Here is a 24,099-nt window from a genome sequence, read left to right as displayed (position 1 = left end):
TGCCGCTGGGAAGATGGACCGGCTGTCACATCTCTCGGTTCCTCCCACTGCCGCTGGGGAGGAAAAACAAGTTCCTCCGCTCCCGGACATGTGAGCTGCCGCTGGGGAGAAGGGCCGGCTGCCACATCTCCCTGGATCCCTGTAGTCATTGCAGATGTGGGGCAGAAGCCAGCAGCGCTCTGCCCTGTTGCCAGCTCTTCAGCTGGGACTAAGAGATCTGGGCAGACTGCCCAGCATTCTGAGGCCCCCGGTGTGGAGACCGCAGTGTTATCCACCCCTCTTGGGTTAACATCCTCAGATGTAAAATCAGTTAGATCCACAATCTCTGGATCTGGTTGTGGAGCACAGTCGCACAGCTCCAGTATCGGATCTGGATTAGCTGCCCAGTATCCCTCTGACTCAGGGGTGAAGACCGCAGTCCCATCCACCCTGCCTGGGTCAACATACTCAACTGACCACTCAATCACATCCACAAAATCCACACAATCCCTGGACACTGGGGCATTCTGTTGAACGCGTTCGAACAGTTTTTTATACGCCTTTTCCAGTTCCCACTCCTGTGTAATTAAAAAGTCTAAATCACCTTTAAGTTCTAGTGCATCTGGGAGGTCCCACTCCCTGAAATCCCGGATGTCCTCAATCCGCCACTCCGCTGTGCTGCCGAAGTCCGGATCCTCCTGAAGACTATCCCATAATAATCCCAGGCCACCGAAGTCATAGCCCTCTGGAGAACATTCTTTCGCAGTTCCCCAATATGCTTGCTCTGTATACCACTGCAGAGCCCTATAGTGATCTTCCAGCTCTACCTCCTGTTGGACCAGCTTGTCCAATTCGGATACCAATTGCTCCTGGGGTTGCTGTCCCAGGAATGACATCCGTAGTTCCCGCTGGTCTCTAATCTTTTGTTCGGAGCTTGGAAGACACTGACCCCGGCATATAACAGCCCTCTGCCATACTGACCGTCGAACTACTTGCCTCAGGTTCTGGTATTGTTCTGTAGGCAGGGCAGTGGTGTAGCAGGAGAGGATGACCCGCAGCAGCCCCTGGAATTCTGATACCACATCCATGTCCTCGTCAAGGCGACCGAAGTCTGCCGTCCTGTCGGCTAATCCCGGTAGAAAGTAAGTGTCCCTCGGACTAAGAAGCAATCCCACCGCTTGCCACCAATGTCACGGAGCTGGCTAGTCCGACCGACTGCCTCCGCTGTCTTGTGCTCCCTTAGCCTGGGACAACACACTTTCCCCGGTTCCCCAGTCACTAGCCGAGACTCAGTGTAGGGTAAAACCAAACGAAGACTGATTTATTTTAGACACACAGAGCTGGATATATCCAGCAAAACACACATTAACATAAAACAAGATATTGGGACACAAACCGCCCCCTTAATCTGCCTCTCAGAGACAACAGGGGCAGTAACGGGATTAACAATACAATAGGGGGGAGACTGATTTATACAACATTAAACATCAAAGAATGGTGGTCACTCCCTGGTGGCAGATCCTGGCTGTCTGCTGGAGATAATCCCCTCAGCCAGTGATGAGATGATACTACTGGGGGTAGCCACAGAAGTCTTTACAAACCCAGGGCCCATAGTCAATAGGGAGGAGGCTGGCAGTCAGGCTTCTCCAGTGGCCCCAGTGATGGAGGCTTCCGTCACACTAACATTACTGTATAAAACACTGGATTTTACGACCAAGACAAAAATGATGACAAACAATTCTTATATTATCATAATAAAACCTCACACCTGTTCTAAAGGGTTGTTTTTTTCCCCTGGCTGAGGATAATAACCGCTAAATCCTGTAATGGTTATTTGCATGCATTGTGACCAAGCAGAAGACTTCATTAATTCCATAGCTGTTCTGACCAGATATAAATCATGAAACAATGACACAAATATTCAATCATTTTAATATCTACTTTACATACATAATATTCCTGACAGATACCGCAGAAAGCGCATACCAAACAAAGAAAATGAGTCTGGTATATGAAACAAGTATCCCCGGGATGGAAGGAGTTAAGATGGTAACATTTCTACCTATTGTAATGCAAAGGCACACCTCACTTCCACAGAATTCGTACAAAGCAATAAACCTTCAGAGACGACTGAGTCTCGCAGGCCGTTAATGTGAAGGAATATGCTAACTAAGAGATCCGCCACCATAGCAATAAGAAGCCGCGCAACCAGAAGAGTTTTACGTAGCTCAATCAGAGCCGGGCGGAATTATAACACAGTGCTGAACCCTCTGGCACAGCCCGAGTTAATGATTTAAAGACGCAGAATGTGATATATTTTAATATTCCCCGCTGGTATTTTTAATCACGGTACAGCTCTTAAATCTTCTTATAACCACATCATAAAGGGACACTCCAGCCATCATATACACTTTAATGCATACGATGGGCTCTTTTAAATTTCCGTGCGGACCCCCACCTGCTCCTTAGCTTGCAAAAGATGAGTTTCTTGGAACACATCTCCTGCTGCCTACACTCACATGGTCTACTCACCTCCGGGAAACTGCAGTGCTGGCTCAGCAAAAGCTCCTGGGGGTCTCATGAGACCTCCGAGCACATACTCCTATTTCAGTGGGAGCTCTTTCCCGCCACTGGGAGGCAGGAAAATGTGATTGTGGAGGGGGCAGTGTGCTGCCACTTCTCCGAAAGGTAAGTCCTTTATTTTTATGTTTTAACAGGTTAAAGAGTGCATGTTAATGTACTTACAAAGTACTTTAATATGCATTTTCTGTTGACAAAGCTGCATGTGAAACTGGAGTGTCCCTTTAAACAGCAGACTCTTTACTCACAGGGTTAACCAGTTTTATGGATTAGCCTGGATTAAAGTTTTTTGTTTTTTTTTAATTCATGTGATTGTACGTTAAATTTCTACTCATACAGATCACTCCTACACTAATCATTTGACATTGACACAACCAAAGTGATTGGCTACTACAGCTCTATTTTACATATGATCTCACGTTACATCATGGGAAATGCAGACTTTTGTTGATTTATGTCATCGTTTTGCGTTGTCCTATATAATTGTATTACCCTATATTTCTTTTTATTTAAACTCCACTGCACTGTATTATCTTGGATATGCTATAACATACACTGCACAATGTTTAATTGTATTACATAGAGCTGTGCAATTGCTATAACGTTGTTGCACTAGACTGCATATACAACATATGTTTACAAGGTTACTATAGATTTGACGAACGGCCTTTTCTACCAGAAAAGTACGTTTGAAATCATAACCCCCTTTGACAATATATTACAAAGTAATTAAGATTTAACATACAGTTCAAAAATATATCCCTGACATTCTGGAAGGTAAGCACGCACATCTGATTCCACCTATTATATCCCCCAATCTGGTGACAAAATATGGACCAAATTCATATCTGTTGTTGCCCGTAAAAGCAACAAGAAATACTAATCCCTGTTTAGCTACATATTGTATAATCGTGACGTCACCTTCACATTTAAAATTCATCAAGGCCTTTTATGTTATAAGATGCATTAAAAAAAAAAAACACCTCAAAATGTTATTAAGGAAGGAAAGGTTATTGGACGCTGCAAGCATTTCATGTTTTTTTTATTGATGCTTAAATGTTATAAAAAGAAAAACAGCACCTGACCCAGGGAACGAAAAGGTCCCTGTGCAAAAGAGCAAGTTTCTATTTATGATATGCATGATCGTTGCCGGAGCGGTGGTAACAATATGATGGATAAAACCCATCCGCTCTTTTACCTTCTGCATGCTGACCCTTATTAGTTTGGCTGTTCAGAGAAGAGAGGTATACTTTAAAACGCTGACAATTCATGCACAAATAGAACTGTTAATTCAAAATGTGGTTTAAAGAGCAACAACATTACCTATGAACTATTATTGTCAGGAGGGACTATTTCTGCAGTAGAATTCTACTATGATTAAACTTTTACCTTTCATCTGAATGTCTAGTTGGTGTAACTTGTTTACCTTATAGCCAAATATACACGTACGGTTATATAATAATAACACAAAGTGAAGTCAATCAGAGATTAAAGGATCATAGATTAGGTACTTAGTCATGCCCACTCCCACTCGTGGTAGAATTCTACTTAAGAAATAGATAGTTCACTGTAAAAGGTAATGTTGTTGCTCTTTAAACTGCACGTTGAATTAACAGTTTTATTTGTACATGAATTGTCAGCAATTCCCCTTCCTCTCCCAACCCATTTAATGTTATCTGGGACAGGCCCTGATCTTGAATAGCTCTGCATCTGGAAGGATAACCACACCCCCATTTGGTTAGCCCCACCCCCAACAAGAAGTCTCCCCCAGAAGAGGGAGAGCTCCAGGTAGTATAGTCTTGGAAGTGTGTGTGTGTGATCACTTTGTGCAGAGTTACTTTTTCAAACTTCTAATGGGTCATATACTGTATACTATCCACAATAATGGGGCCAGGTTCTAAATGTGAAGCAACCACTATGGAAACTGATGTAATGTTCTTGTTTATTGACCCATATTTGCACTTAATAATAAAAAGGTTTGGCACACGCACGCACGAAAACTTACACATACCTAGGAACTTCCAAGGGTAGGCCACCCACACCATTCGGGGGGAGGGATGGTTTTGTGTGAAGAAAGGACTAGCTATGGAAGGGGTATGGTTTACATTAAATGGGTTGGGAGTGGAAGAGAAATTGGGTAGTTATGGGGCCTAGTTCTAAATGTGAAACAACCACTGTGAAAACCAATGGAATGCTCTTGTTTATTGTCCAACAGTTAAACTTGATAATTGGGCAGGGAATGGTCGTGACTGAACACTGGTCCCCTGTCCAGGATAAAGAGCAGGGTGACCAATAGACCTGGGGAAGCGATGCTTCATCGAGTCAAACCCAGGTATACGTATACTTTGCAGGAAACTATTATTTGTTTCTATTAATTTGTGACCTCTCCACAATTCGAACTTTACCCCAGAAGTGCCCTTTAATACCCTCTCTTTGCTGGTATCTCAAGTTAATGTAACAAGAAAACTCTACACAAAGATACCATCGTACAGCCAAATATAGCTTATTAAAAATTTCTCTGTTCCTCTGACTTTAATACTAGAATTCATTTTTTAACCAGAAAAAAAAATCTGTGTGTTTGATTTCACTTTCTGCCATCTGGAGATCCCCAGGGGGTTCTCAGGTAATAACTATTAAAATGTTACTGCCATTTGTCTAATGCAATTCCACGCTCTACATCTATCTTTGTAGAGCTGGCTTTCATTTACACTTCAAAAATAATTTGAGGTTTTCACTGTGACGGTTAGAAACTTTTCACTGCTCACAGCTAATATCGCCGCTGTTTACGTGCTATAATGTCTCTGTGACCTTTTCAAAACCACCATGGCCGGTAGCCGAGACCAGCAGCTCATAGTATTTCACCCATAATGTAGAAATTGGAATAATACGATGATGATGGCTGACGATTCTCAGCTAATGTTACTTACTAATGTTAATAGAACTGCAGGCACTCTATTTAGTGTTATCAAAACAAAGAGAAAAATGCAAAACCAAGATGTTTGAATATATTTGTTTTCAGACAAAGTATTTATGTCCACAATATGCCTTTCAATGGGAACTGCTGGATTCTAAGAAGTCACAATCCTAATTCTAGCACCAATATACAACACATTAATAATATCTCACCCCTTAAAAGGACCTTCAACTCCCCCCCAATTACATTTTTACTTTTAATGCAAATTGATGGAACTCCGACACATTTAACTTATGCAGTCTTTAGTTATTGGTTTAGTTATGTGACCTTCGTGCACATGCTCAGTAGCACTCCCATTAAAGTCATTAAAGCAGCATCCGATAGCATGCATGCTAACAAAGCATGAGATGGCATATATGTTATTGGCTGAAACCAATGGGAATCCCATTGAGCATGTACGCCATGCATACTATAGTATGCTCCATACTTAAGTAGAGGCAGGTGGGGGCGGAGTTAAACGAGACAGAATAATTACAAAAACTAAAGAATGCCTGTACCTATTGGCATGCAGTAAAGTGCACTAGAGTCTGTACCAAATGGAGTTTTATATGTATTTATCATGAAAATAGAGAGGTAGCACTCCTTTTAGTATTATTATTTATATAATTATATCTGTTAACCTCTATGTGAGATTTGCCATTTGCAGCCATATCAAGTGTTGATCCACACTAAGGAAACCATGCCTACAAGTTTTGGAAAGACTTGTTTCTGCAATAATCTGTAGTTTTTGAGACCAGATTTCATAGGGAAAAAATTAAAATGGCTGTACTTTGCATAGCTGTTATATAGCACATATATATATATATATATATATATATATATATATACAGTATATATATAGTACAGATATTCCAGCATGCACTGCCGCAGTGGGTACATGACACCGGCAGTGCCTTCTGCCTAGATTCAGTGCCTCTGTGTGCCTATTCCAGTTATATTATCCTCACATTTCATTGGTCTCAATTTCGGTCTTTATCTCACTTTCAATGAGGATCGCGGGAATTGTTTTTACTTTCTGTGGCTTTCTTGCGCATCCTATTAACGTTGCACATGCTCTATGTGAATCATGTAAATGTCCCCACTAAATTTCATATATATTCTCCCCAATTTCAGAATATATTCCTTGTGGGTCAATTAAACACACAATCCTCTACATCAGGCCAAGTTGTTTCACTCCAAAAAAAAAGCAGTTTGGAGGTTTTGTAGAACCATCAAGTTTATGTTGCTGAAATATATGTTGAAATATGTTATTAAATAGATCTTAAAAGCTGCCAAACATGTTATTAATACTAATACAAGCTACAGTCTACAACCTCTTCGCGTTATTCTATGTTGATTAGTGGTTTGTTTTTGTTAGACAAAAAGTGTAATTAAATCCCACACTTTTGAAATGAACAAAACCAAAATGTAAAAACAATTTTGGATAAATTCAGGTGCAGAAACTGAAGCAAGGGGGAAACATCAGGTCTTCTCTTTATGATGTAAGATCCCTGGAAATACAGCAGTGGATCCGGGTATTAGGGTAGGGGAGACATTTTTTATTTGGTGGGGAAGGTGGCTGCGGGCCTTGTAACTTCGATTGTCTGCAGAGGCTAAAGATCTTACTACCTTCTCTGGAGTTGTCAATAGAGAGAGGGAGTGCGGTAGGTCCCTCTAACCCTCAGATTGATGGGGCACCGTCCATGTGGGGTGAGAAGAAGAAAGCTTGCACTTGGTTGTCCACTTTCTTGCCACCACACTAATTGAACTATGCATTATCCAGGGTTATTTTGTAGGAAAAACTTGCCAAGGTTAGCCCTTCATAATGATTAATGAATTTGATAAGTTGAAACCACAGCTCCATGCCAACTCCTTCTAGGCCTTTCTCAACCTTCTTAATTGTACCCTTATTCATTCTTCATTCACTTTAACGGCTGTGTAGGAGCATTGCTACTGTGGATACAATTTTAAGATGTGGCAAGTATGTGGATACAGATGAAAAGTGATCTAGATGCTTTTGTGTAATGAACAAACAGTTAGGTTGCCCAAGAGGTAAACTGCACATATCCCTCTCCATGGGGCAACCAAGAAGGAGGAGAGATTTGCCACAAATGGTGACAATAGTTGCATTAAAAAGGATCCAGGAGGGGACTGAGTATCACTAAACAACCAACTGTCAACGCTGAAGATCTGCAGACTGCCCCATAAGCTCAGTAATCAGCTTTCTTACCCAGAGCCTCGGGGGCAAATCTAGAGAGCTCAGAGCAATACTTATTAAAGCATCTTAAGCATTTTGGGCAAAGCCTACAGAGGATTTTCTTACTGTAATGAAAATTTCACATAGGTTACAGTTCCCCTTTAAAGTCAGCAATAGAATGATAAAGAAAGCCCTTGGACGCAAAGTCTTGTGCTTAAGTTCTTGCTAATGTATATTAATGGTTTGGGGGATCTCTGCTGACGTGCTGTTCAGGAGCGATGGGTACAGAAGGTTGGTGAAACCCAAGAGAGATCATCTTGCCCTCGGAACACGGATTCAATGTAATGTTGATAAATGTGTCAGTCTTTACTGATGCACCGCACAACCCGGAGAAACTTTGTGTGTTTTAGCTTTCGCCGTGGAAAGGGAATAATTGAATTGAGCTAGTTATACAAAGCCTAATACAGATAAATGTCTCATGCTGTTTTCTTGCTATATTGCTGCCTGCATTTCTACAGAATAAAAGCTGTTTTATTTGAACAATTTTTATGCCTTTTAGTTAACTGGGGAGCAGAAGAAATTAAATGTAAACCACTAAAGTCTTTAAATATGTAACCTCCTAGGAACCCCAAATGACAGTAACAGTAGGAGAATGTCTCTTTTAGCCTTGCAATGCGTCACTTTTAACTATTTCCGTCACGTAGGCTTTGCACGTTTACATGAAACTAGGCTTTATTTATAATGAAAATGTGTCACTTATTTTGTGATCCCTATTCCTTTTACAAGAAGCATTTGCGAAAAGAGGGTGCATCTCTTTAATATATCCCTTTTTAAATCACATTAACCCCTTAAGGACAATGGGCGGTCCCAAAACCCATTGAAAACAATGAATTTTGAGCCCGTGCATGTACGGGCTTTGTCTTTAAGGGGTTAAAATAACAAAGCTGAGGCCGTATTGTAAATAAAGCTTCGGCTATAGGAAACTATAAGCCAGATATTACTGAGGTTTGGGGCATTCAATCATAGTAATAATAATTTGCAAAAATAATGGCATGCAAATCCCTAGATGGTAAAATAGGAAGTTCTCGGTAGTTCCAATGCAATTAGGGGATTGAGGAATTGCCACCCAAATTTAATGTGGCTGACGTATAGGAAACTTAATCTTTTAGTTTACATTTAAAATCTGCCCATTTCACGGAACTGCCAGCCCCACGTATAAGAAATGCGGAATGTTCTAGAGTCTGTGCATAGCCAGGGTACAGAGTTATCAAAAGATCAAGATTAGCATCGCCATCTGCTGAGTGAGCACAAACCATTTAACTTTTGATTTATGTCTTTGGGGTTTTTTTGCCTAACTTTGCATATGTTTTGCTTCTAGTTTAGAATATTTACAACCAAATGCTTGTTGGAGAATGTGCCAAATGCCAAGATATTGAAAGCAGAAGAACTGCGCTTTAAAAGTCGTAAAAAAACACTTTCCGTAATAGGTTTGGTGTTCTAAGCTCCAAAAAAAATTCTACATTTATTTTCTAATTATTGAATTAAAAGATGAGTCTCAAGAGATTAATATTATTAAGTAATTCTGAAATTCTTGCTTCTGGACATAAAATAGCCACACCTATAAAAAGCTGCTTACATAGCAAGCGATACAGATCTGGACATGGCATATATTTTCCGCCATCATTAAATAATTATGATGGAGCCCCCCCACCCAAGTGAAGGAAGACCGAGACAAATTAATGGACTCTTTCTCAGCATTCTCATTAATGTTCCTTCAAAGTCAGGGTGTTAAATGCAAACATAGCAGGAATACTTTATATTCTTGTTTGAACTAGTGATATGATCAATTTCGTTCATTTTGATTGAGCGGCCCGGGTTCAAGTTGGAACACACACACTTTCTGGTCTGCTCGCTGCTCACGAGGCCAGGAATCTGACATCATTGGCCTCGAGCAAGCAGTCAAGTGCTGAAGCCATTACTAAAGGGCTTAAACAGACCCGTTGGCGTTGGAACAATACACAAAACTTGTGCATACATTTGTACTAGGAAGATCACTTTAATGGTTTCTAAGATTGTCTGCTCGCCTTAGAGGTAATGCAGAATATAAGGTATCAACATGTTTTATGGAAGTTCTACCTTTAGAATTATCCATTTTCTCTACGTGATTCTACTATTTTGCAAAAAGATGGTATTTGCCGCCTTATCCCTGTATGCTTGGATAAGCAACATTATTTAAAAAAAACAAAAAAAAACAACTCAGTATTATAGAAATAATATTTAAAATTGTGGTTTTTATTCATTTTTATTCAAAATGTTTACTTTTATATGCCAACAGGCAAAATCAGCAAACCAGTTCAGATCCCATAATAACATAACACCAGACAGACACATGCTTATGCAATTAAGTGGGATTTTATTATGGCTAAAGATATCAAAATAATTTACTTAGCTTCGGTTATTTTAGCAAACGTGGGGGAAACCCGTGTCAGCATCAGCCAACGATCAAATACTATGTCTGTGAGGCAAGAAACAAGTAAAGCAAGGAAAAAACATAAAAAGGAAGAGTCGTAGATAAAAAAAACCAAAAAAAACTCCCATCACTATATGGTGTTATGTGTTGATGTCATAATCCAGATAAACCAAGATTAAAATTAGTTTCACTTGATCTATATATGTTTTTTTTATGAAACTATTCTAGCTTTATATGAATAACTTATTCATATCTAAAAAAAAAAAAGGCATAAATACAATGCTAAAACATGCATGATTTACAGAGATCCTGTCAATTGCAACGCTCTGGATATGTTGTAAATTTAAAAATATACTTTGTAACGGCAGTCTAAAAGCATAATATCCACCCCAAAATAACAGCAGACGTATAAATGAACGATTTTCTCTGCTGCTCATTATCTGAGCGTTCTGCATAAACAGCCTAAGGCAGAATGTCCTTGTGATAACCTTCAAAAACAGGTGAATCCAGACACAAAAGCATCAACTCTGAGATTTTCAGTCACACCGTATTTAAGTTGTGGTGTCTGAAAGCTGTATTTTAGGTTGTTATCTCTTTGAGATTGACATGTTTAGCCTGTAGATGTCTATAGAACACATATATTTTTATTCATGTAATAAGAAATGTAACCAGATTGGGCTGCAGGAAACTGGTTATGCCAGTAGAGGGCGCCGAAGTTCCAGCCATAGCATCCACCTTCAGCTCAATGCATGCTGCTGACTTCATCAGTTCCCACTCATGAGTTAAACGTGTTCTAGCTCCTGGCCAAGGATGAGCATTGTGGGGCCGTTTACCCGGGATATCCCCTTCATCACTGTGCAACATTGTACCCAACCTTTTTTGTGACGTCGGGTATTCTAATCCTCCATGTTTTGTTTTTTTAAGGTGGGTTCTGCTGCCCTAAACCTATGCCTAGTAGTCACTGGCTGGAATATGCTGCTGATGCACAGTTGATAAAACAAATCCATACAATGTGTATATATATATGTGTAAATAACCAATGCTGTATTAAGAAGAGGTTTTTTTTTTCTTCTCTGACCGCGGTTGAAGTTATTGAATATCCCATATCCTATTACTTTTTCCACCAGACAGTGAGTGATGGAGGATTAGCATATATATATATATATATATATATATATATATATATATATGTGGCACAGACACAATAGTTATAAACCGACATACAGTAAAGAAAATGAATATAGTTGTATTGGTCCAAGAGACCGCGGAGCTGTGTATTTTGGAGCCAAGTGTGGCTTTTGGTGAAATAACACTGCTCTTCAGCACCATGGCCAGCTCAGACTGAAATTCACTTATCTTCATTGGTTTTAACTCACCATGCAGGAGCATGATGGAACATTCCATTTAATTATATTATTATTATTATATTTATTTACTGGAAATCCCTCAGATAAGTCTATTGGAGCTAGACAGTACCCCTTATGATGTCATGATGACCTCAGTGACATCGCTTTACAAGGAGCCTAACTGGCTCAACCTAAATTGTAAGTTCCTGCGGGAACAGGCCCTTCATTCCTCTTGTATCTGTATGTTGATTGCTGTATTGTACTTGTTGTTATCTTTAACATCTTCTTTGTACAGCGCTGCGGAATCTGTCGGCGCTTTATAAATAAAGTATAATAATCAGTGGAGTCTGTTATTATTTGCATATAATTGTAATTCTTTTTTTTCTAATTTTGTTACAATATTTGTATTTTTTAAGTATTGTTTTTGAAAAAGGAGACACTGTTTCTCCCTCTTTTCACGTTGATCCCCACTGCTGTTGATTACCGTAAGGTTTAGTTTACTGAGAGGGTGGTAGATAAATGGAACAGCCTCCTAGCAGAAGTGGTAGAAGCTAAAGCAGCGAAGGAATTTAAACATGCATGGGATAGACATAAATCTATCCTGAATCTAAGGACAAGACCAAAGACCGACGTCAGGAATAAAACAAGTAGACCTGATCAGAGCCGGCCTTAGGTGTTGTGGCGCCCTGTGCGGACTACTCCTCTGGCGCCCCCCCTCACTACCCCCCCTCTCTGCCCCTTCAAACTACCCGCCCTCTCTGCCCCTTCAAACTACCCCCCCATGCCCCTTCAAACTACTGCCCCTCAAACTACCCCTCCCCTCTGCCCCTTTAAACTACCCCCCCGCCCCTTCAAACTACACCCCCCTCTGCCCCTTCAAACTACACCCCCCCTCTGCCCCTTCAAACTACACCCCCCCGCCCCTTCAAACTACATCCCCCCCTCTACCCCTTCAAACTAAACCCCCCCTCTGCCCCTTCAAACTACACCCCCCCTCTGCCCCTTCAAACTACACCCCCCCCTCTGCCCCTCCAAACTACACCCCCCCCCTCTGCCCCTTCAAACTACACCCCCCCACTTACCTTGTTGCCGGAGTCCTGCGGTGAGAGCGGGAGGCATCCGTCTTCTCGCGGTGCCGGCATTTTATGTTGAGCGCCGGAATAGTCCGGCGCTCAACATGAGATGTCGGCACAGCGACGGAGTCACGGAGAGTAAGGGGCGCTGAGCGGTTGCCGAGAACTTCACGAGCAACCGCTCGGCGCCCCTGACCGGGACTTAGATTTAAGCATCGTTTTTTTTTTAAAACTTTATTTAACATGAATGATGTTAAATAAAGTTTAAAAAAAAAACACAAAAAAAAAACCCGATGCTTTAATCTAAGTCCCGGTCAGGCGCCCCTGCAACCATGGCGCCCTGTGCGGTCGCACAGGTCGCACACCCCTAAGGCTGGCCCTGGACCTGATGGAGCTAATGTTTGTCAAATTTTATGTTTCCCTGTAACCCAAACACTACACTGAGATAATTTCTTTATGACAATGCCAGTGAAGACCTGATTATGCTAATAAGTCTTTTTACCCATAGATTATTAAAAACAAGGGTCCCTCTGGGTTAATAAGACTGAGCCATTTTATTTTGTAGTATTAATAACACCACAAAAGAAGGAAAAAACTATGGTGCAAGTTTCCTTTAAATTCTAGAATTATGACAAATGCAAGATTTCAAAATACAAACAAAATGGCAAATTCTGTGTAATGCTACTTCAAGTCATTGCCATGTGTGACCTAACACTTCTGCGTGCTAACCCCAGTCTTCCAAGACAACGTAAAAGCCTACACGCCAATCACTGTTTTATTTTTCTTTCTATTCTGAAAGCTACCTTTCCTTGAAAAGTTTCCTATGGGATTAAAGCAGACGGCATTCAGAGATCAGACAGTAAACTAGCATTAAAATAAAAAAAATAAGTTTTAAAACATAGAGATATTTTATGCAATAAGACTTAACGTAATCGCCGGTATTCTGTCCAAGTTACTTAACCTAACTTTGCTTAAATATGGAATTTTCCTTCAATGCAATATTATTGATACATTATCTTAGAGTGATATCCGATAAAATCAATAGCCCGATGAGGCTTATATTATCAAATGATCTATCGCTATCACCATATTGACTATGGTAGATATATTGTATGGCATTTATGGGGCTAGAGCAGCCTATTTCTGAAATATTTTTTATTCTAAAGTTTTTAACAGGGTCTCGGGGGATACATTTGGGGGGACAAATAAGTAAAAGGGAATATAAGTCTCAATGTATATATGGCAGCTATAAGGTGGCATTCAAACATTCTAATTTCTGTACTCAGGCAAAGGATCAAATTCGGTAAAGATGGTACCCTTCATTTAACCGAAGTATAATAGATTGCAAGCTTTTGAGACTATCTAGGTCTCTTCTTCAGGCATTTCTTGTACAACAGAGACAGGAAGATTGGGTGACAAATTAGCTATTATTATAATAAAAGAGTAAGGCGTGTAATAAATTAGTTATAATATTTATGTTTTACAAGAAAAGGTTAAAAGCTTGATTTTTTTTTTAAATGGAACCGTTGAAGATAACTTGATGTTAATTTCTAATATTTTTTTTGATCCTGTGCATTTAGAAGCGTCGGCACCTCCTGTACGCCTCGCGCCGTGATAGCCTGTCGTCTGGAGACAGCTTGGTGCCTGCGCGAGACGTTAAAGTGAAATATAAACAGAGAGAGAGCAACAAAGGCAGACGCTGGGAATATGATATTCAGACTTATAGCTGCAATGTGTGTCATTATTGTCGTCACGGTGCCTTTTGGAAGCGGTATTAAAGGGTGACAGCATTATAGCCGCAAAATAACTTTAAAAGTCTATAATTTGTAACTGCATGCTTTCAACGACATTAAATTGTTTGAAGCGATCGCTATAAACTCGACAAGATGAGACAGAACACATGATAACACAATTTCCATGTATGCCAAGCAGGGGAAGGAAGGGGTTGTCACCACGGCACAATATGTGTTGTCCTATCTTGGTATTAACTCTTTGCGTGCTGCTTTTGTAAATTCTGTTGCACTTTGGTATACGGTCTCCGCTTAAATGGAGTTAACGGGTTATCAGAGGGCGCCACATTAAGGGATAAAGTAGATGTGACATTTGAGTTGCTATACCAACTATCGTTGTGACATCTCTTTAACCTTCTGCAGACAAAGGTAAGGATTTTGGAAAGTGAGGTACACTACAACAGTCACAATAAATCCCGATTCACATATCTATAAATATGTGATATTTGATGATGATATGGATGACACCGTTTTTTTGTAACTTACTGGTATTTATAGCGTGTGTTGCCGTGTTCTTTTATTCTGTAGATAATGAAAAGTTCAGGAGTTGAAGGTTATAGTCACAACCGTGACCTTTTCCCAAACCCCTTAATTGTTGATTTTATGGTAATTTAACATTCTTACCAAAGAGTTAAACCAGTGCTTATTGAGGTTTTATCTGCTATATTACAGGCAGCGGAAACATTGAGAGAGCTGAAACCAGAGCCAGAGACCCTATCTACACCATGAAGCTTCTGAAGACAAAGAGTGGAGGTGATGTCTCCTTTTCTGATGGTTCTGATTTTTCTTTCAGACTGTCTCATTACTCATAGTGGATAATCCAGGCAAGTAGCTCAAGTCTACCCTATGCCTAAAAGCAACTTGAGTGCAACTCAAGCTTCCAAATGTATCTGGGCTGTGGTCTTATTTAAAAGAGTTAACTTTCTTTAATTGAAATCCAACTGTCCAACCCCATGCTATTCCCCAAATCCCCCATTGTTCTGCAGAGCATGAGTATCTCTACTGGAAACATTCTGCAGAATCCCATTATAGTTTAATGGCACGTTCTCTAACAGCACCGGAGCCAACTTTTATTAAGTGCACCCCATCGTCAGAGTGTTTCAGCCATTTGATATTTCACTCCAGGAAAGGAGATTTAATCGGGCTGTGTTTAGGTCTCCATCATTGTCCGCTTGTGACTCTATCTCCACTGAAACATGAAATGCTGCTTTATACAAAATTAAGGAGAGAAATGGATATGACAGGAACAGATCTCATAGACCGCGCGGTAACACTGTCCCTCTGGTAGAAAATCATATTACTCGGTGAGAACTCATCCCGACTGCCTCTTACTGCTAGGATTTTCATATCACGTTCCGTAGCACACCTGGTTTATTTGCTGATCTTCGCAAAGCGGGGTCATTTCAACCTATGGAAATCACACTCCCTGTAATCCACGTTTCCAATACGCTTTCCAAACTCGAACTCCGAGTTCATGCGGCCATGATGTATAAAATATACGAGATATACTTTGATCTGCATAAGCTGGGTTGATCCTTCACCGACAAGAACGTGAAGCAGAAAAAAAAAAGAACTCTCTTGAAGGAAAACTAAAATGGATATGCTGTGATATTCAATGAAAACTAACAAGAACAGACTAGCGATTGAACTTGGTGGTATTTTCATACTTTGTCAAAGCCAACATGTCCGCAGGGCAAAGTACGGCGCTCACATATACATAGGGTGTCTCTTATAAAAAGGGGCATTAAAATGTGTTATGGATATTTAAAAAGCTTTGAAATTCTGCTTTAAAATGTCATGTAATCTGTCATTATTATTATTTTACTTTAATTGTAGGGCCTTCTCCCTATATCCTTGATAGGGTTAGTTTAAAAGTGGAATTTTCATTATCTTATTTTATAGCATTAAAGAAAACCGATCATTTTAGAGTTACATTGGCTTAGCTAGAGGGACATAGTATTATACGTTTATAGTAATGGAAGGAAAAGGGAATCATTCCATAGAAGTTTCTAATTCCATAAATAGTGAATTTACCCAGAAAAAAAAAATCCTCTTGTATTGCTGAAAGTTTTCCCGGCATGGGATTGAAAAAAAATTCCTTCTTGGCTCGGAAAACAAGCAGACTAATTCATGGATCAACCACTATTTCATTTAAAGCAGTTTCTGCCATGCCATAATCCAATGAAAAGCTATCCACTCTTACAGGTAAGTGCATTACAGAGCTTTAAAGCCATCAATGTGAAGAATGACTTCCTTTTTTTGTTTTAGTTGGATCTTTTAAAGCAAAAAAAACCCCTTAATTTATTTGAATGAACTCACCTTCAACTCACCTCTTTGTGTTGTTATGGGAGTCTAAAGCTCACAAATGTAAAATACTTGCCATGTTCCCTGTTGGAAAAGGATACAAGCGTCCTCGGTGTAGGGGACTGCAGAGCCACCCAGCATGTAACTGTAGAAGGAGACCTCCAAGGTGTAGCAATATGAAGAATCATCAAGGAGACCCCCAAGAAAACGTCTCCCTGTCCCGGCCTTCACATTATCTTTGTTAAAAGATGTGCTGGTCTGCAAGACAAATCGGCCATATTTTATATTAGCGTTCATTATTTTTCTATATTTATTTATTGACATCAATCATGGCTTTTTTTTAACTCCTTGTACTGTTTAATGTTATATTAACTACAATGAATGCAAGTAACTGCCAGTATAATACCCCCTACAGTCATATAACTCCAAAATAGTTCTAGTATTTCTTCCTATTAAATATCCATGAAATTTATATTGTTTTCTGCATTGAAATCCTTCACCAACTGGATCAGACGCTAATACCCATCATTCCTGACGGCGGCTCAAACCTCTCCATTCCCTTGTTTTATCTGCAACATACAACATCTTCCTATAACATTATTGTGCTTTCTGTATAACTCCTCTTTATAACCCCTCTTATTACTCCACAAATCTCTTTCTTTTAATTTCTTTAACAGCATCTCATAACTTCTCCGGCTTCTCCTATCGAGCCATATAACAACTCCCCACAACATTATTTTCTCCTCCATATATAAACCCTCCCTATAACTTTAAATTCTGCTCCATAAAACACATCTTTATAACTAATAGCACTCCGTTTTTACGGCTTCTTAATGGTTATCTGTAAATCCCCCTCATTGTTCTCTTAACTTTGTTGCTTATAACACTCAACTACGCCTGATATGATACATTTATGTATTGTTCTTCATCGCAAGTTTTCGTGGTTTTAATATGTATCCGATAACGGCACTAATGTTACATTGTGTACTCTAGATCCAGAATGCTAAAGAGACCTTAAGCTATAATGCAGGGCGTTCTAAATGTTGTAAAATATGACAATTCGAAAGTTGATGATTCAGGCTTTTTCAGCACAATTTCCTATGGTTTTCCATTAGCCAACAATATGGCGGAGTCGTATAAAAGACCATGAACAGTTTTACCATCCATAATACCCTGCCTAGTCTTGTGCAAAATTCTTTCCTCTGAAAATCACACTGGGAGTTTTATAGTTTCTATAACAGTGACCTATCAGTGCCTGCCTTTGAATCACATGACAATTAAATGTTTCTGGCAAGAAATATGACCAAGCCAAAAACTTGCGTAAGTGAAGAATTATTTGTGGGAAAAGTTTGGACTTTCAACTATAATTTGAATGACAGTTTTAACGTAACATTTAGGTAAGATTTAGGTCTAAACGTTAAGCTCAGCAGAGATTGTGGAACAGATTACTTAATAATAATACATTTCCAACCGGATCTGCACGGATAACCCGCCTATTGCTTCAATGCTCCCGCTTGGCGGGACAGAGGGATTCGGGATCACGCTAGCGCTGTCAGTTTAAGTGACGCTCTGCTCTTCAGCATTCGATTCACTGGGGGCAGAAGTTGGGAGTTTTGAGATGTGTTTAGGGAGATTTGTCCTCTGTAATGGCAAAATGTAAATTGTGACATGCTCATTCTAGGATCTCTTGTGGTCCACCTCTAGTAGAGAGGTGAGTCCAGATGTGGGTCTTCTTGCCCTCTTATACCAACCAGACCCCACTGACAAGGACCATGAAGGTCAAAATGTACGTATGTCGTGGTTGGTTCCCTTTTGCAGAGGAAATATGTCTCGTGCTTTGGTTCTGGACTGCCCTTGCGATGCTCCCGAGCAGGGAATGGACCACAAGACAGGCTATTTAATGGCTGTGTGTCCTCGCTGAGTTTATCTCTACTATTTTTTGTATGGTATTTAATAGGGTTAGAATTATTTTTACATATATTCTTGCACAAATTGATTTGACGTCTATGCCTATAAAAGCAGGTCCATGACACACCCATTAATGTGTTCTACAGATGTGTAAAGAGACAAAATCCATTGCTTTGAACCAGCGGACATCAGTATAAAGACCCATTCCATAGATTTTTGATAGAAATATTCAGAATATTGGTTGTGAGAGAATGCCCAGTGCCCAGTGGGTTGGTTGCCCAGTGCAATCTTCCATTAGTTCCCCTGGGAATATCTTACACCCCTCAGCTTTCCAACTCTGAGTGCATGTTATCTATAAGAGGTATAGAATTGTACCGTGTTAGCTCTGGAATGGAAAAAAGCTAATTTAGTAAAGACGATGCCTTTATTCACTAACTGAATTGCATTAGATTGCATGCCTCTGATACCGCTTGGGTCTCTGCTTCAGGCATCATCAAGCTTACACAGTATGAATGTTGGAGAGCAAATATTTACTGCTTTAAAGCTTTTCCGAGATCCCATTTTCTATGCCCACATCATTTATGTGAGCAACGTCATACATCATAATAGCAATTAGCAAGAACAGCAGTTTGAAATTAGCAAATATTTCTTGCAAGTCCTCCCTCGCTGTCATTGATGTATGGAGTATCGGAACAATCATTCGTCTCACCGTCTGAATTACAGAGATGGAGACCTAATAAGTTGAATAGTAGACGCAATGAAGTGGTTCAGGTCAGTGTAGGGTGGCAAACAAGACAAGGAACGTGATTCTGTACATCGCATGAGTTTCTTCTAGATGTACTAGACCAGGGGTGTCCAACCTGCGGCCCTCCAGCTGCTTCAGGACTACATCTCCCATAATGCTCTTTCAGCTAAGTGGCTGGCAGAGGAGTATGGGAGATGTAGTCCTGCAGCAGCTGGAGGGCCGCAGGTTGGACACCCTTGTACTAGACGTTTACATAGACAATGAGGTCTATTCACCAAAAGAAGAGTTGGAAGGAGAGTTGTGGTTTTAACTCTCGTACTTCACTATTACCAGTAAGAAGGGCTGAGCTGGCCCTGTATAATGCATAGTTTAATAAGTGAGGAGAAATCTCAATGATTTAAGTATACATTATACAGGGCCAACCAAGCTCTAGCAAATGTTAACTGAAGATGGACCTTCTCAATGTATAGGAGCTAAAACACAACGTGCAAACCCCTTTTGAACTCTCCCTTTAGTGAATACACACCAATATTTCTGTTTTTCTTGTGCGTCTCCGTTACATTAGATAACTGTCTTTTTTTAGAAAATGGAAACATATTACAGGGAAGAAAAATTGTCGGGACACTTCTAATAAGCTTTTTTCCAGCAGCTCAAGGGTTAATGAGTTTCTCAATTTAGTTTCTGAGCTATTATATAATATTATATTATCATATAATGTTTTAAATATTAAAATATATTTATAGTGAGTTTGGTGTAAAGTTTAAAAAATAATCAGCAGTAACCGTCCATTGGTTGCTATCATGATAAGGCTGCTTTTAAAATAACTTTTTGTACATAATCCACTATCTCTTAAGTAGAAGCATACCGCTTTTCTGCATTATTCTTCTGAAACGCCGCTCCATGTATCTACTACTTTGCTGCAGATTTGATTTCTATATTTTTTTTTATTATTAACCTCTATGCCTTTCCCCTGCAGGTAACATCCAGCCAAACTCGTCTCCCCTTGCTCGGTAATCACATTTCAGCTGAAAGACAATCATTTCTATAGTGTTTCATGGAAAATCCCATTTTACGCCATAGAAATTGGGCAACAAATTACTTTCTCATAACATTTTAATGGATTCTGCGGCATCTATTACCCATTTCGGGAAAAAAAAACAGTCAAGCGAAGAGTTTGCGAATTTCCAACATTTACCATCAGCCCCCAATACCCAAAGGGGTTAACCCCTTCATGGGCAGCAAGTTCCAGTCTGCCTGTCTATTATTATTGCTGCCTTTCATAAATTACCACATAAAGGAACATAACTGCGGCAGAACAGTCCCTGATGAATATTACCCAGGGGAATGTATAATGGAGCGTATACAGAATAAATGACATGGAAGTGGTGAATTCCAATTTCACGTTGTGTGCGCCTGACGCTGGCAGTTTAATTCTAAAACAACACCCCAAGGTCAGGCAGGATCAGCCTCGGTGCCACCAGATGACAAGCCTGTCCTACTTATTTCAGATTTTCTGCAGGGTAAAGTTCCTAGCAGGAAAACGAGGGGAAAACACACATATTTTACAGTCTGTTACTCTCTGTCACAAATACATGGCGGCGGCAAAAAAAAAAAAGCCTGCGCCTTCTGGCAGCGTAGCCAGGAAAAAAGCATTGTATCCCCAGGAGATAATATCATGGCTGCACTTCCCGTACCAGCAAATATCAGAAGAGGGCCCGAGGAAGCTCGTTCTACCAACAGATTGAGCTGTATTTATTTCCAGTTGCCTCTTTCATGGTGAGCTACAGAGTGTGTTTCTAAAGTGTGCTCTCACGCACTGCTCCGGCACCCACATTCTCTACTCGCAAGTCGTTAGCTACGATGGTTGTATTGTGTTGTGTGCCAATTGGTCACAATATCTACTCTTCACGCGGGTAGGAAGCGTTGACCGCTCGTTAGCCTTCTACACCCGAATTAGAAACAGGTGCAGCTATATAACATTGTCATAGGGCCATTGGGGTCTATCTGCCGCTTCGTATACCCTCACGTGGCCTAGAAGGTGCCCAAGTGACACTAACATGGCGGCCATACTCTAATATCTGCATTTATTGTCTAAAGAGCTGCTGATGAGGGAGCAGGTGGAGAGAGATCCATACCTATCAACAGCCCCAGTTTTTGCAGGACAGTTCTGGTTTTCAGATACTGTTCTGTTGTCCCCGGCAGCCTTGGTGGGCAGTGGGTATCATGGGCCAATTGAAGAGACTCTCTTATCTTCTCTGACCGGACAAGGAAGTCCCACATGGCCACCTCAAGATACTCGGTTGGCAGCTGGTCACCCATGCACTGGATGCGGGAGGAAAAGTCTCAGACGAACTCCTGTGACATCTATAGGTCCGCAGACAATTATAGTTTGAATTCTTAACTATTCCTTCACTTTTCCTATCGTGCATTACCTCTGATCTTCCACAGGCCAATCTAGTGTACAAAATGTAATACTTTCATTAGTAGTGATGATAATATTTGAAATACTTTTTATACTAAACTATTGCGATATATGAATTAGAATGGTAACTACATACCTAGCTTGATAATGTCCAGGGAATGAAAATAGTAGAAAATAACTTAATTTATTGTTGGCTTTAATAACATATTCAGAATGTTCATGATAAATAGTGATTAGGATTTGTGTCTTGAAAACATTTGAAAACATAGCAGTAGTAAGTAAGCAGAGTCACACCAGGATGAGAACCCGGTTCCTTTTAGGATCAGTCTACCAAGGGTTGCAGTTGAAGAATATCACTGTGCCTCCCTGTAATTGGGTTAGAGATTCATGTGCGCTCCTTGGCATGTATCAGACCTAATTGGGCATGAGACATCAGTGATCAAGCTGGGAACTCAAGCACGATGAGCGATACCCAAAAACTGGTTGTCTTAGATGGACTTGTTCCCGTGTTCATAGTGGCTATGAGGTTACTGTCTACTGCTGGTTTAACATATCTGTATTTACTAAATACTAAAATACTATGAGCGCTTCTATACTGGAAGAGTGCAGTAGTCATATTTATGTATGCATGTATGTATAATTCTACCCGTGTCAGGATAAATTCAACTAAATCATAATATAAAAGGTTGCCATCATCCCCCACTGGAACTAAGTATCATTAACACATTGGGTTCCAGACATGAACTTGACACAAAGTAGCTGCTAAGATTAGGTATCGTTATGAAAAAGTATGGCTCCTTTAAAATGGAAAGCAAGACATGCATCAAAATCAACTGTATTGTATATTTAAAGTTAGTGATGTGATTAGCGGTATGGGCTGGAAGATCTGCTGCCATGGTTGACCTTCTGGGACGAGTCAACCATGGCTGATTAGGCAAGTAGCTGCTGATTTAGTGAAGGCCTTCACCACCTGTGGTCAACTTCTCAATATCCAAATAGAATGGCATAACTCTATTTTTGGTGGGACCGGTAAAAAATGTTAGGTAAAGAAGAGGAAATATATTAGAAAAGATAATTTCTGAGTTAAAATTGTCAACAAAATTGCTAAGGAAGAATAATGAAACATTTGCTTGTCGACTTACAGAGCAGACCCTCTATGAAAGTGATAACTCTTAATATTAAAAAAATGAATTGTTTCTTTACTCAGGGACCCAGAAAAGATTATGCCGGATGCAGAATGACGATTTATGTGTGTTCTGGATTTGATAATACACTTTTTTTTCTTTCTTTCCTTCCAGCGGATATCTCGTTCTCTTTTTTTTTAGGTCAGTAAAATGGTGGAGAGCAGGCTAAATACAGTATGTCTTAAATGGGTCCAGAAACAACACAATGATGTCACATCACTGAGCCCATAATACAAAGATTCTGGGGGACTTTGGTACAACAAGAAAAATGATATATAGTATTACTTGTTTCCTTTTGGCATAGTCTGTAAAAATTCATTGAACATTCAGTAGCCCTTTGGAAGGAATCCAACCTGATCCCTACGCATTAAGAGCTTAAGACGTGCATGTAGCCTGTTAACAGAATGAAAAAGAGGCATTTTTGATGTCTACATTTATTAAGATGTAGACCTATAGAAGTCACTATTAACTTAGACAGACATTATATATTTCTTATTATTCAAAATGCATGCCCCTCCTTAAAGGGACCTTTCAGTCACTATATGTATTTTAATGGCTATGATGTCTGCATCCCCTTAAATGTTTTTACCCTTACAAATGAGGGGTTCAGAAGTATCCCCCTTATGCATTTGTCCTCTTTCCTCACCCTCTAGGTGAGCACTAGACTTGGGCACCAGGGGGCTCTTCGTGTTCGTCTTCGTGCTCGTCTTCGGGGAAAAAAAAATCTTCGTATTCCGCGAATATTCGCCCGTTCCTGTCTTCTCTTCGGGCGAATATTCGCGGACATTCTTCGTGCTCGTTTAATCTTCGTTTTCCTCCTGGTTGCCTAGCAGGGGTTAATACGGGGTTAATAACACATCACAGCAGCAGCAGCTGCCGTGAAGGTACGTGTGTGCAGCTCTATTGGTCGTTTCGGCAGGGGGCTGGTCTGGCATCAACGAGTGAATTGCAGAACTGCAGAATGCACTTCATTCGTTGATGGCAGGCGAGCCCCCTGCCGAAACGACCAATAGAGTTGCACACACATACCGAGGTGTACTGTCCATAGATGTTTAATAAAAGAATAGGGAATATTTTACATTTTTAAATTGATTTTGGACCACTTTACATGCCTAACATTTGCTACCTATTTACAATGGCATACTTTG

General features: G+C 40.1%; 1 protein-coding gene across 1 annotated transcript in view; it reads right to left on the bottom strand.

Annotated features, from left to right (window-relative positions):
* LOC149288503 (cytosolic carboxypeptidase 6-like) overlaps positions 1-24,099 on the bottom strand; it is a 497,550-nt gene that overhangs the window by 14,404 nt on the left and 459,047 nt on the right. The window contains exon 11 of the mRNA XM_089491670.1: positions 16,794-16,950. Within this exon, the coding sequence (XP_089347796.1) occupies positions 16,794-16,950 (157 nt within the window). The remainder of the gene's footprint in view (positions 1-16,793; positions 16,951-24,099) is intronic.

The sequence above is a fragment of the Sceloporus occidentalis genome, unplaced genomic scaffold (genome assembly GCF_023333645.1).
Source record: "Sceloporus occidentalis isolate IW3139 unplaced genomic scaffold, rSceOcc1.0.p SCAF_51, whole genome shotgun sequence".
Lineage (NCBI taxonomy): Eukaryota > Metazoa > Chordata > Lepidosauria > Squamata > Phrynosomatidae > Sceloporus > Sceloporus occidentalis.
The sequence above is the reverse complement of the archived record's forward strand: the minus strand, read 5'-3'. Positions and strand labels throughout refer to the sequence as shown.